The sequence below is a fragment of the Crocodylus porosus genome, unplaced genomic scaffold, assembly GCF_001723895.1.
Source record: "Crocodylus porosus isolate Cpor-Errol unplaced genomic scaffold, CroPor_comp1, whole genome shotgun sequence".
Taxonomy (NCBI): Eukaryota; Metazoa; Chordata; order Crocodylia; family Crocodylidae; genus Crocodylus; species Crocodylus porosus.
In genome coordinates, this window is record NW_017728922.1 from 499964 (window position 1) to 513265 (window position 13302).

At 59.5% G+C, this 13302-nt stretch overlaps 1 protein-coding gene across 3 annotated transcripts in view; it reads left to right on the top strand.

The window, feature by feature from the left end:
- Positions 1–327: 327 nt before the first annotated feature.
- Positions 328–13302, top strand: part of HCK (HCK proto-oncogene, Src family tyrosine kinase) — a 20586-nt gene continuing 7611 nt past the window's right edge. Inside the window, exons 1-9 of one of the 3 annotated variants that reach the window (XM_019539478.1) lie at positions 328–824; positions 9442–9559; positions 10110–10149; positions 10670–10769; positions 11016–11114; positions 11678–11781; positions 12217–12366; positions 12590–12742; positions 12921–13103. In XM_019539478.1, the coding sequence (XP_019395023.1) occupies positions 9443–9559; positions 10110–10149; positions 10670–10769; positions 11016–11114; positions 11678–11781; positions 12217–12366; positions 12590–12742; positions 12921–13103 (946 nt within the window). In that variant the 5' untranslated portion in view covers positions 328–824; position 9442. Of the gene's footprint in view, positions 825–2025; positions 2244–8154; positions 9560–10109; positions 10150–10669; positions 10770–11015; positions 11115–11677; positions 11782–12216; positions 12367–12589; positions 12743–12920; positions 13104–13302 lie in introns of those variants that run through there. The other 2 variants (XM_019539480.1, XM_019539479.1) reach the window with 2 other exon arrangements.

Consider the following 13302-nt stretch of genomic DNA (forward strand, 5'->3'; position numbering starts at 1 on the left):
ACTTCTGCAGGCCCCAGCGAAGAGACCGCGCTGGGGCAGCGCCTCTCCGCTTTCCCCTTCCCTTTGTGTCTCTCGGGGCATCCCTGCCTCACCTGCCCCATCAGCAGCTTCTAGCTGGGGTGACTCCTCACCCCAGCTGGTACCTCATCTGCTCACGACCCCAGTAACCGCCTCTCCCCAGCTCCCGCCTGCCGCCCACCGCCTCCGGGCAGCATCCCCGCAGAGCTGGTCCCTGCGTCTGCAGGAGAGGGGCATGCCAGGCCTGGCCCAGGAGAGATCAGGATGGCTCCCCACCCGGTCCCTGGGTGCCAGCTGGACCGTGCAGTCGTGCCTTGCTGATCAGCAGGGGGAACTGCCGGGGCATTTCCTCTTTTCTGCTCCCCAGGGACAGCGCGCTGACTGACGCCACTGAGAGTGGCCTCCTTCTCCGCCTACCTGTGCCAGCCCAGTGCCGGGAAGGCTGCCAGCCGGGCATTCGGCGCAGCTGGGCGAGAGCGCGGCCTCGGGGCGGTTTCTGTCGCGCCGGGTCTGTCTCGGGGTGTCTGCCTCCGGTTCACCCAGGCCCGGGGAGGGGAAGAGCCGTGGGAAAGTGGAGACAGCGCTGGCAAGAGGAAAGGAGGATTTTTCTGTCTCATGTTAAACCACGGTGCCCTGGGCTCCAAGTCGGGCAGGAGCCCTGCCAGCTTTCCTGGGGGGAGCTAAGACCCAGGCCATGGCCTAGCCACCCAAAGGAGAAGGAGCTGACCCACAGCCCTGGGCCCTGGGACCGTCCCACGCACTCGCTGAGCACTTGTCATCGGAGGAGTCAGCTGCAGCGTCCCAAGGTGAGCGATGCCGTGATAACCTCGGGCTGCAGCACAGGAGGGCATTGGAGCAGAGGTCACTGGGGAGCTTAGGAACTGGAGCCCATAGTGTGAGTGTGCACACGTGCCTTGGGGAGGCAAGGGCCAGGGTCACGCGTTATGTGCATGCATGCATTGGGTGCCAAGGGCCAGGGTCATATGTGTGTGTGTGTGTGTGCATGCATTGAGGGGCCAAGGACCAGGGTCACACACGTGTGTGCGCGTCTGCCTTCAGGTGCAGGTTTCCTAGCTCTGGCTATTCCACCGATGGCTTTAGGATGAGCAGCTAGCTTGTTGCACTCTCTCAGCTGATTTGAAGCCCTTTTTGAGACATCAGGATTTTGCTGGTGGTTTAACAGGTCAACGGGCAGCCCTTTCCCTCCTGTTGCAGTCTGCACACATGTATATGTGCATCTGTACATGCATGCGTTCATGCATGATGTGTCTTCTGGAGAGAGTTGCAATTGCTTGTCTGCGGGTCATATCACCAAGAGCTTGCTGCTTGTGGTGGCTCCTCTGAGGCTGAAGAAGAAGGGCTTTGTGATTGTTGGAGCAGCTGAGTGGTGTCCCCCGTGCCCCCCTGGGGCAGTGCAGCCCTCCTGGCCACGAGGACTGCGGACTAGCTGGTTGCAGATGAGATGCAGGGCGCAGGAAAGGTAACGATGGAGGTTGCAGCGGCTCCAGCATCCTGGAGAGACAGGAATCTGTGTCCTTCTCTCTTTAGGGAGCTCTCCACTTGCCTCCCCTTTTGGTTGTCTTTGCCCCTTCCTAACAGCGTGGTTCCCCTTCCTTTCAGTGGCCAGGCTCACAGGGAGGTGGGTGGGGTGCCAGCCCCACAGCGTGCTATAGCGTGTCTAAGGGGGACCAGCACCTGATCACGTTTCTGTCTCCCACGCTTGGCTGCAGATGGGCAAGAGGAGTCTGGAGGGTGGTCACGGGGCTTGTTACACACATTCATAGCAGGGACACCTGCATTGTGTGTGCTTGGTTCACAACCAGGGGGGTGGGTAACAGGTGCTGGCAGGGCAGGATCCTGGGGTTGGATGACACGTGCTCATGTTAAACACCCTCCACTCGGGCTGCCAAGTCACGCAGTCCAATGTCAGGAAATGCCGGACCTCGGGTTGCCTGTGCCCCTCTTGCACACGCGTGTTGACACTACCGCTTTCGAGCCCCTGCCCGGAATGCCCTGTGCCTGCTCCATGTGAAGCTGTCCCACATTTGCTTGGCCTTTGGTGTTCAGCCTGTGGTCTGGACTTGTTTCCTTGTTGGCTTCTCTGTGGTGCTAATTGCTATGGCAGCCAAGAGCTACACAAGCAGGCAGTAGTGACTGGCACGAAGGCACAGAGCGGGGGGATTCTCCCCATTTCGCACATGAGGAACCGAGGCATGAAAACAAAGGTGAAAAGTTCGCGTTGCTTTTGGTGCCCGGTTTGGGATTGCTTGGAGCCTTGGCACGCTATGGTGCTTGGCATCCCCCTTTTCTGTTGGCATCGGCTGCAACTGAGACCCCCCAGCATTTCTCCCAGCCTGACTCCAGGCCTCTGGGGACAGCAGGCCATACCACTGGTGATGCCCCTTGAGGAGTGTAACCTAAGGGGCAGATTTTTACCCTCCAGTGGGAGTTGGGTGCCTAAATCCCTTTAAAAATCCAGGCCTAAGTGACTTGCTCAGCCAGACAGGATCTCTGGGACAGGCAGGCCTGTCATCCCCTCCTGTCTCACAACCTGGCTCTCCTACCCCTTGGCTAACTGCCTCGGTCACCTGGAAGCTGCCGTTTGGGTCTGGAAATGTTGCCCCTCTGATCCTCCTGCCCAGTTTGTCCATGAGACGGGCTGGCTCTGTCCCCCAGTGCCTTAAACACAAGACCATCCTGCGAGGCCCTGCCTCGGTCACCCTCCACCTCCCTGCTCCCCCACAGGGAGGTGGGTGCCTGCAAAGAACAGCCTCCTTCACATCTGGGCATTGATCCATCCCCAGCTCCGTCTTGCCTGTGCCCCAGAGGAGAAAGCAGCTTCCCTGGAGTATCTGGGCATGGAGATTATTCCAGGTTGGCCACGTTTGGGTGGGTTTTCACCACGGGGGTGAGCGGCATGTGTCACACAGCTGCTTGCTGCCCACCTCGATGCAGGACAGTTCTGGAGCCGTGAGCGGAAAGGTAGCTGGAGCTGCTTTGAATTCGGATGAATGATATGTTGGTTTTTTTTCTCCAGTCTCGTTCTTGAGCCATTTGGGCTGAAATTAAGCAAAGCCAGATGGGGCAGACCTCTGCATAAACTGCAAATGCCTGTCAAAGCAACCAGAGAATTAAAAGAGAAGAATGGAAAGAGGTGGCACTACCTCTCTAGAGTAACCCAGAGAGACGGAGAGCAAGGCAGGCTCATGGGAGGAGAGAGAGATGCCTGGGCTGGGAGCTGGGGCTCTCGGACCCGTGGAGCTGGCTGCATGTAACGTGTGCTGGGGCCTGGCTGCAGCCAGAGCCAGTTCCCATAACTCAGAAGGAACTTGTGGTCATTGTAAAATAGTTCCTTAATTGTAGCATGGGGGAACTGGCTTTTACAAATAGCCACAAGGCTGGGGTTTTTCTAAGCATTTCTGATGAAAGTTTCTGCCTCCTGCTACCTGGAAGCACGGTTATCTCTCCATGCAAATAGCTCATCCAGATCAGGGCTATGGTCTACGCCTGCTTTTCCTTGGTGTCAGCGGCAATGCCAGGGAGGGGGGGAAAGAGGGCCAAGCCCAGGGTGCTGGACCTCCCAGAACAAGCACACGTTGCCTGGTACTTCACTGAGTCAGATCCCTGCACGAAGGAGCCAACCTGCTTTGTGAGGCTGACCGGAGTGGGGACATGCTCATTTTGTTGCCCTGGTGTTTGCTTCTGCGTGACGTGAGGAGTCCCCGGCCCTGCCATGCAAATAGGGAAATCCAGTAACAAAGGAGACCATTCCTGATGCAGCTGCTTCCAGGAGCCCATTTCCACCCCACCAGGGCTTGGCCCCTTAGAGAGACAAGCTCCTGCACCCAAGTCCCTTCCTCTCTGGGATGCTGTTTGTGTGTGGGGAGGGGGGGCAGGTGGCTCTTCTTGGGGCAACACATTTGCATGTGTGGTTGAGTGACTAGTTTGCTTTAGCTGAGCTGGTGAGGCAACGTTTGAAAGGCTTTTGTGGAGCTCTCATTAGCCCAGCGAGGTGGATGCAAGGCATTTTGATTTGGATAAGGATTGCCCTGCCTCAGGCAGGGGTTGGACTAGACTAGACCTCTGGAGGTCCCTTCCAGCCCCACGTCTCTATGGCTGTATGGCTGCGTCCATGTGCGCAGGTTTTCTCCATTTACAGAGTGTCGGGGGTGTTGGTTGTAAGGGCATAGGCAGACAAGGTTCCTTGGGTAAATGTGATGCCTTTTATTAGACCAGCTGTGTAGCTGGAACAATTGTTCTTTGCAAGCTTTCAGGTACAAACACCCGAAAGCTTGCAAAGAACAATTGTTCCAACTATTTAGTTGGTCTAATAAAAGCTATTGCTTTTACCCAAGGAACCTTGTCTGCCTCCAGTCACAGAGACCCTAGAAGCTTTATTGACCTGCTAGGGCCCTCATGCTGCATCAGTCCACTGAAGAACAAAGTAAAAAGCATTATAACTTCTTTGGAAGGTGCACTCATTCTTAGGTTATAGAGCAAATTTAAAAGAAAAACACAAACCAGGCAAAAATAAATAATCCAGTTTCATCAGTCCTGCAGTCATCCTGGTTAAATGCACCTCTCCTATTCAGAGCCATCAAACACACTCTAGGTTTCTTGAGTGTCTTGATAGGGCCTGCAGTACTTCAGTGTCTGTCGTTTCTACACCTGAGTTCATATGACCACACCTGAGTTAAGGGTTTGAGCCCTGAAAACAGTCTGCAAGACTGTGAAACAGAAATGCAAGGAAGGGGCAACAGGCAGCACCTTTGAAGGAGGACAGATCATTTGAGTGGTGGGACATCAAGACCATAAGGTGCCCGAGGGAGGCAACACCATGAAAGAGGAGAGAGGGTCCTTTTAAAAGCTGGGACATTAGCAGGAATGGGGTAGATTATGACAAGCCATGGAGTCGGTTGACTTCCTCAGCCGTGGGGGCTGTGTCCCTACCTGCCCACCCCCCTTGGACCTGTGAGCCCCAGTGAAGCTTCTCACAATCCGTCCCCTGTGCCCCCAGCCCCGGGCAGCGCAGAGGAAGGGCCACTAGATCCCAGCACGCAGGGATCTTCTTTTCCACCCTCTCTGAACCAGCTCTGGAAGCTGGTCTGCAACGGTTTGGTTCCCCCCCGCCAGCGTCCTCAGCCTGTATGCCCCCCCAGAGCCACTCCCCAGTCTCGGGACCAAGTCAATCTGCCTGCGCCCATGTGCTACTGGCGGTTGCAACCATGACGAGTGCCCCGAAGGCCGAACCCGGGCCTGAGCTCCCACGGTCTGAGGAAGACGCTTGTTGCTCCATTGCTGTGAGGGTTTTGCTATTGCTAAAGACCTAGGGACAGTTGCAGTACAGCTGGCATAACTGCTGATTTCAGCCCCTTAGCGCCTGACCTCAGCAATAAATTTGCCCCCCCTCCGGGAGGTTTCCCACATGCAACAACTTGGAGGAGGAAAAAAATATCTTTCTCTTTCTGTCATTTGTGGAAGAAGCGCAAGGAGTAGCGCAGGCCTCGGTCCCTTCCCTCCCTGCTCGGTTCTGGGGTTGAGCTTAGCCTGTCAGTGTGGACCGAGGGGGCAAGCACAGCGGAGGATGGAGGGCAGAGTGCATCAGCCAGAGCTGGCCAATACCAGTAATCAAATAGCCGGAAAATCCCAAGGTCCAAATTCTAGTTAAGTTGCTACACGAGTAAAATTTCCCCCCAGTGCTTGCCCCGGGGCATGAATGTCAAGCCCAGATATTAGCAGCTGGGTGGCTGATGACAGGACTGGCGAGCTGGCCTGTCTCCTGGTGCTGGCCTTCGTGGCCTGAGCCTGCAGAAGGTGTCTGGGCATGTGGAAAGTCAGGATGGTGCCCAGAGTGCCTCTGCCTCGCGGCGGTGACCTGGAGAACGTGCATCTAAGTAGTGCCCAGGGAGACAGTCCTAAATAGCCAGTCCATTCTTTTGCAAAGAGACGCTCAGGAGGCGAACAGTGGAAAAGCAAAGGCTTGGCACATCTTGGTCCAGCCCATAGCAGGCACATCACATCCCTCATCTCTGCTGGGGCTGGAAGAGACACATCAGAGGGGTTTACAGATCAGCGTGTGGGGGAAGCTGGTGTTTTGCATCCTGCAGGTGGGCGATGTCTTTTGGCCTGCTCACCTGGACCCTCTCCCGATGCCAAATGCACCAGTGCAAACCATGGGGTGGGGGGTAAGGATTGGATGGTGAATCTCTCCGGAGCGCGTTGCGCAGCTGCAACGCCTTTGCTGCGTCTTTCTGGCTGTGCAAAGCATGCAGGGCCAGGCCCCCCCACCCCCCCCCGGCCAGGTGAGTCCCTCAGCAAGGTCTGACATGGGGACCCTCCCCTCCAGCCCAGACCCCACCTTGCTGTCCCCTGCCTTTTCCCCCTCTGAGGCTATTGCTGCCTGGTGGCTCATGGTACCGCACCCAGAGTACGGGGAGGGCAGGGGGGCTCCACAAATCGCTGGAGTGCTTGGAGCTCTTTCAGGGAAGAGGCGGTCCTGGAAGGACCCAGCAAGGATGGGGTGGTGTGGGGGGGGATGTTATCCTGGGCCCTGGGCCCTGCCAGGGGGCAAAGGCTGTTTTCTCCCTGATAATTGGAGGGAGACAGTTGCAGCTCCAAGAGGCTGCAGCGCCCCTTCAGAAACAGGCTTCAGATGTGCCTCAGTTTCCCCTCCCTGCTGTCTGCCTCCGAGGACCCATCCTGGCAATGCTGAGCACCGCCGGCTGTTGCTGCTGGAGGGCCGTGGGCATTTGGGAAGCCCAGGTCTCCTGCGTGGCCTGGCCTGGCTCTGCAGCAGGGCTCTGGGCTCAAAGCACAGCAGCTGCCGGGGCTCTGGCATGGGCTGTGGTTCTTGCGTGCTTCCTCCTGCAGCACCAGGCTCCTCCTTCCTCGTGCACCGAGCGAGGTCTCTCTAGGACAAAAGGAAGCTGCTTTTTTCCATTGCTTGCAGCACATTTATTGCTGATGCCTGAAAGAGCCATGGGGAGCTGGGGGAAAGGGGCAGCATGGCCCTGGGCAGTGAGACGGAGAGCAGCTGGGATGGAGTGGGGGGCTACACGCCAGGGTGAGGGGCTGGAGCTAGGACACAACCCCAGCTTGCACTGAGCCTGCAGAGAGACCCCGAGACCTTGTGCTCCCCTCTCTTTTTCAAGTGCTCTGCTTTATACGGTGGTTGGCTCTGCCCTTACAGGCAGCTGTGGCCTGTGCCAGGAGAGGGGGGTTCAGTGTCTGCACCAGCATTTCCCCTTTTGCTCTGCCCCGGTAGGGCTGTTAAATGGGAGTACTGGACGAGGGGATGCTCAGGGCCTGGTTCACCCATTGGCTGCTACTCCTTTGTGCAGCTCTGGCAGTGCCCAGGCTGCGGGCACGTCAGCCATTGGGTACAAGACCTTCTCTAGGCTAAAGATGCAGGAACCCGCATCCTTCCCCCTTTCCTTGCCTCCCCTTTCGGGTGTCCCAGCCCCTTTCTAGCAGCGCGGTCCCCCTTCCTCTTAACAACCAGGCTCGCAGGGAGGTGGGTAGGGTGCCAGGCTGTACAGCGTGCTATCCCATGTCTAAGGGGAACCAGAGCCTGACCACGTTTCTGTGGCCAGCGCTTGGCTGCGGATGAACAAGAGGAGTCTGGAGGTGGTCACGGGGCTTGTTACACACATTCATAGCAGGGAGACTGGCAAAAAAGAGAGTGGGGGTGCCCAGGTATCACTGGGGTGGCTTTAATGAATGGTGACTTCTGCCCCCCTTTTCCTCCCCTTTTAATGTATGCGTGGACACGGCACCTCCGGCGGATCTGCCTGCATGTCCCTGTGTTGGCAGGGCCCGAGTGCTGCCGGCACTAAGGGCTTTTTAATAGGACAAGAATTATCACCCGTTGTTGAGTGTGTCTGGCAGCTGTGGCAGGCTCAGGCTCTCTGTGGGCCACGTCCTGGGTGCCTACAACCGCCTCTCCCTGTTGAATTGAGCAGAAGCTGCAGGTGCCTGGCACCTTTTGGGGATTTGGCCCACTGCGTGATTCAGCTGAGCACAGGCCTATTGCCTCTCGCTCCACTGGGCTTCTCCTGGCACGCGGTGCTGGAGGGCCCGGGAGTCCCAGCGAGGTGGACTCGTGGTTGGGGAGGGTGTGGGGAACGCCCGCTCTGCGTGGTCAGCCAGCACCGTGGGACCAGGGCATCGCCCATCGCAGCCGCCTCCTAGTGATGCCAGCCTCCAAAACCCCATCCACGCCTCCCCTGGGACCGGAGCCAGGCTGCTTCCCCTGCCTGGAGACTGCCCTTCCTGGGTGCTTCAGCCAGACCGTCCTCTCCCGTGGCTCCCGTCCCTGGGTAATGCCCCTCTCTGTGCTGCAAAACCCCTGTGAAAGTCTCTAGCCGCCACTTCTCTCTTTCCCAAATCTGAAAACCCCTGGGTTTCATCATGCCGCTTCAAGCCCTGCCGCACAACCATGCGCCTGTGGGGAAGTGGCCCGGCCATCCCTCCCTCCCTCTCCTGCCGCTGGGTGTAAGCTCCTCGGGGCTGGGATCGGCTGTCCCTCCTCTCCTGGGAAGTTCCTGCCCTGCCTTTGGGCACCGCCGGAGATCACCCACCTGCTCTGCGGCACGAGTCGACTGGGCTTTGCTGTGAAACGAGCTTATCTTGAAGCCAGAGCATTAAGGGGTGAAATGGGACTCATGGCTGTGGGTATGCAGGTATCTAGGGAGTAGAAACCCAGTCAGCACCTTGCCCTGGGCCTGAAAATTTGTGTGAGCCTATATACAAGCAAGCGGCCTCCAATACTGTCGTCATCAGCACTCCCTTGATTTGAGAGTGGTCTCTGCCACGGCTCATTGATGGGTCTTGAGTTGACTTAAAAGTCCCATCCTTGAGCCATGGGTCTGACCGCAGAAATTGCAGGTCGTTCCGCAGGACAGAGCAGGCTGGGATCCTCCTCCTTTTTTCATCCTCCGCCCTCCTCTCTGCTGCCAGGGCGGGACGCTTCACCTAAAAACGAGCTGCCACTTAGTTGAGGTTGCAGCTGCAGTGCCGTTGGACCTGCAATACCATGAGGTTAGCAAGGGCTGAGTGCAGTTGCCCATCCGTACACTCTCGCCCTACGGTGAGCGTGATCTAGGTTTCCCTGCTTTCACCCAGGGGCACCCCTGTACTGTGAGGGAAGGGATGAGCACGGTGCTTCCCACGGAGAAGCTGACATGGGGCAACTCAACTTATTGCAGCAGAACTTGCTTGTGAAGCCACGTGCTAGGGTTGGGGGCACTGAACCAGGGCACCGAAGACACGTGGCAGCAGGAACAGTGGGAGGCCGTGTCGGAGCAGGCGTGGTGGAGGCTGGGCGGCAGCTAGGGCAGGTCGCTGCGGGTGTCCACACTTCCTTCCTGAGCTGCGGGGAGCCCAGCCACAGGGGCCATCTCGACTTCTTCCTCTCTGCCGCAGGATGGGCTGCATCAAGTCCAAGGAAGTGGGCACGACGATGAAGATCCTGAAAGGCGACTCGGGCCCCAGCCTCCAGCAGGCCCATTACGTGAAGGACCCCACGTCCACCAACAAGAGAGTAAGGGCGACGGGGAAGCTCACGGCCATGGGTCAGGGCAGGGAGGTGCCCAGTGCAAGCTGCAGCCACAGAAGGGTTGAGGATGTGCTGTCCCAGCAGTTGCTCTGGAGGCCAGGCAGCCCCTGGGTGGAGGGGGTTGGTTTCTGGGCACAGTGCATCAGAAAGAGGCATTGCTGCATGAGTGCTGAGAGCCCAGACTGCTCCTGATCCTTCCTGGGGAAAGTTGGGAGAACAAGCAGGAGGCGACGGGGAAGGGAAGCGACCAGAAGCGGGTAGAGGAAGGAAGTTTGGGGACAGGGTCCTGCTGGATGCCAGCAACCGGGCGGCTAAAGAGGAAATCCAGGTTGCGGGTGCCACGTGCTGTGTGCACACACGTCAGTGGTGCCGGTCCTGTCCGCTGGGCACAGTCTCTCCCCCCCACGGGGCCCCACGCCCTTCCCTGCTCCTCTCCGTCCTGCCAGCACTGCAGCAGGACGGAGACGCGTGAGCGTGACCGGACAGTGCCCGGTCGGGTGACAACACGCTCCGTGTCCCTCGTCTTGCCTTCCAGAGCAATGTTTCCAGCGTGGCTCCACCCCCGCCGGCCGACGGTACGTACGGATGAGCCCCCCAGCCGGGTGGGCTGCGCGCTTGCTGCAGGCTTCAGGTCCCAGAGCAGAGCTGGATCTGGGCCCTTGTCTAGCGCAGGAGGGCCAAGCGTTAGCCGGTAGCTGGGGACTGCAGTGAGGCTTGTGTTCCCCCTCAGTCCCAAGCGCAGGGGGTGCCACTGGTCCGGTGGAGTGCAGATGCATCCCTGGGCCCAGCCAGCCCTAAGGGACCCGGTTCTGCAAAACCCCTGAGTCTGCTGAGCATCAGGGCCTGCTCCTTCCTACACATGCCTGGGGTGGCTGTAAAGGAGTGGGGTGTTTGCTCTTGGTTTTGTGCTCCTTGCTGGGAGCAGAGGGCCCTGAGCTGTTGTAACAGGGGAGCTGCGTGATGTGAATGGATGAAGCTTGCCATGCTGGCGGTGCGCCGAGCGGAGGGTCCCATCCGGCAGCCCCCTGAGAGAGGACCCGGGGGGGCGGGGGGTCTCGTGGCTCCCCTGACCGAGGCGCCCGTCTGGCCCGGCAGGCTCGGAGGACTGCTTGGTCCTGGCTCTCTACGACTACGAAGCGATGCACAGCGGGGATCTGAGCTTCCAGAAGGGCGAGCGCATGAAGGTCCTGGAGGAGTAAGTGCATGTGTCCTGCCCCTGCTCCTGGGGCTCTGCGGGTGGTGAAGGCCTGGCTTGTCGCGTAGGGCCTTGCTGTGGCATTGGCTCTGGTCTAGGGCAGCCCCAGCCTGGGTTCACGTGCCCCAGAGATGCACGAGATGCCTCAGGCTCCTCAGAGCCCTGCCTTGAGCTCAAAGCCAAGAGGCTGCCTGGGCTGTGCGGGCGCGGGGAGAACGAGCTCACGGCTGCCCCTTCTCTCCCCAGGGCAGGAGAGTGGTGGAAGGCCAAGTCGCTGACCACGGGAAAAGAAGGCTACATCCCTAATAACTACGTGGCTCGGGTGAACTCCCTGGAGACCGAGGAGTGAGTGCTGAGGAGTGCACGCCTCTTCTCTGCCCGCTCCGGCCGCCGCTTTCTGCCTCTCCTGGCTCGCTCTGCTGCTCTTCTCCGCTTGCTGCTCCTCTGGACCCGGCGGGACTGGGAGGGAGTTGTCTCGCCGTCCTGGCACCTCTCTACCTCTTGCTTTGGGAGGCAGGGAGCAGCATGAGGGAGCGCAAGCGGGCTCCGCGTGGGCAGCTTTGGTCCCCCTACGCTTCATGCTCCTGACCTGGTGGGATGCGAAGCTAGAGAAGAAAAGGCCTTGCTTTAGGAGCTTCCTTGCTGCTCCCAGGAAGCCCCCGTGGAAGGTGTGACGCTGGTGCAGACCAGGGCTCAGGCTGGAGTGGGGACAGGCGCGTTGCTTCTGCAGGGGAAGGCCCTGGGGAAGCGGGGCTGGATGGATGACTCTTCCCTGGGCAGGTGCCCTCCTCTGGGGGGGTTCGCTGTCAGGCTGGCAGCACATGGGGCATGCCCGAGGGTGGGAAGCCTGGGACCCGCCGCCTCATGCCACCCTGGCCGCCGGGGCCGTCTCCGGTCTCGCCCTGCAGGTGGTTCTTCAAAGGCGTCAGCCGGAAGGACGCTGAGCGGCAGCTCACGGCCCCCGGGAACATGATCGGCTCCTTCATGGTACGGGACAGCGAGACCACCAAAGGTGAGAGAGTGCCCAGGCTGCGGTCTGTGCGTGGGACACGGGGAAGGGGCTGGCCCCGCTCTCGGGGTCTGAGTTCGTGTCCTGAGCCGCATCTGAGCTCCTAGTCTCTGCCGCAGGCTCCCATGTAGTCAAAAGTGCAGGGGAGGCCTTCAGGAAATGAGGCCGAGGCAGACTTTATCTGGTTCTCGCCTGCTCTCACCACTTCCTCGTGCCCGCGTGCGAGGGAATTGCTCTGGCTGCAGGCTGAGCTTCCCGGGAACCAGCTCCGAGCCATGACTGCACCCGACAAGGGGCCACGGGAGCCGAGGGGAGGCAGGGAGGCGGGGTGAGCAGAGCCCTTGGTTGGGCAGCACTGGGGCTGGGGGGCGCAGCGGGCACCTGTGGCTGCCTGCTCCCTCCAGGGCCTCAGCCGGGTCTTCCCCGCTCTCGGCCCAGGCTGCTACTCCCTGTCCGTGAGGGACTTCGATGTGCAGAACGGGGACACGGTGAAGCATTACAAGATCCGGATGCTGGACGACGGCGGCTTCTACATCTCCCCACGCAACAGCTTCGCCACGCTGGGAGAGCTGGTCGACCACTATAAGAGTGAGTAAGCGGGATTTCTCCAGGCCCCTGATCCCGCTCGTTAAGTGCTGCTCCCCTCATTTGGCATCTTTCGGGGAGTGGGTTACAGGTGCTCTCTCCTCCTTGGTCAATGGTTCAAATCCAGCTCTGGTCCGTCAGGCGGACGAGTCCTTGGCCCCGAGCTGCTGGCGTGTGGGTTTGCTTTACCCAGGCCTGATCAGCAATGCTCGCTGCTCTTTTCCAGACCAGAGTGATGGGCTGTGCCAGAAACTCACGTTCCCCTGCACGGCGCCGAAGCCCCAGAAGCCTTGGGAGAAAGATGCCTGGGAAATCCCCCGCGAGTCCCTGAAGCTGGAGAAGAAGCTGGGAGCTGGGCAGTTCGGAGAAGTGTGGATGGGTGAGAGCTGGGCGGTCATGTGGACGGGCAAGGATGGCCCTGGGGGGTCAGGTGCTGTAGGAAGGGGGGGTGCTAGCACAGAGGCCTTTCCCCAGCTGGGCTCGTGCTCTGTATCTGGCTGGCGGGGAACCATTTGCGGCTCAAGGCCTGCCCTTGACGAGCGCCCCGTCCCTGCCAGCCACCTACAACAAGCACACCAAGGTGGCGGTGAAGACCATGAAGCCGGGCAGCATGTCCGTGGAAGCCTTCCTGGCGGAGGCCAACCTCATGAAGACGCTGCAGCATGACAAGCTGGTGAAGCTGCATGCGGTGGTGACCAAGGAGGAGCCCATCTATATCATCACCGAGTTCATGGAGAAAGGTGCGTCCTGGGGGTGGGGATCCGGTGCCCCACGGTTAAGCTTGCTGTGCTCCTGGGCATCCCCAGGGCTGAGGCTGTTTGCCTCGCTCCTCTTGGGAGCTATGGGAGCACATTGCCCAGCCGGAGGCTCATGCAGCACAGCAGGATGCACCATGCCAGGGGTAGCAGTGGACATCGTCTTCCTGGACTTCCGGAAGGC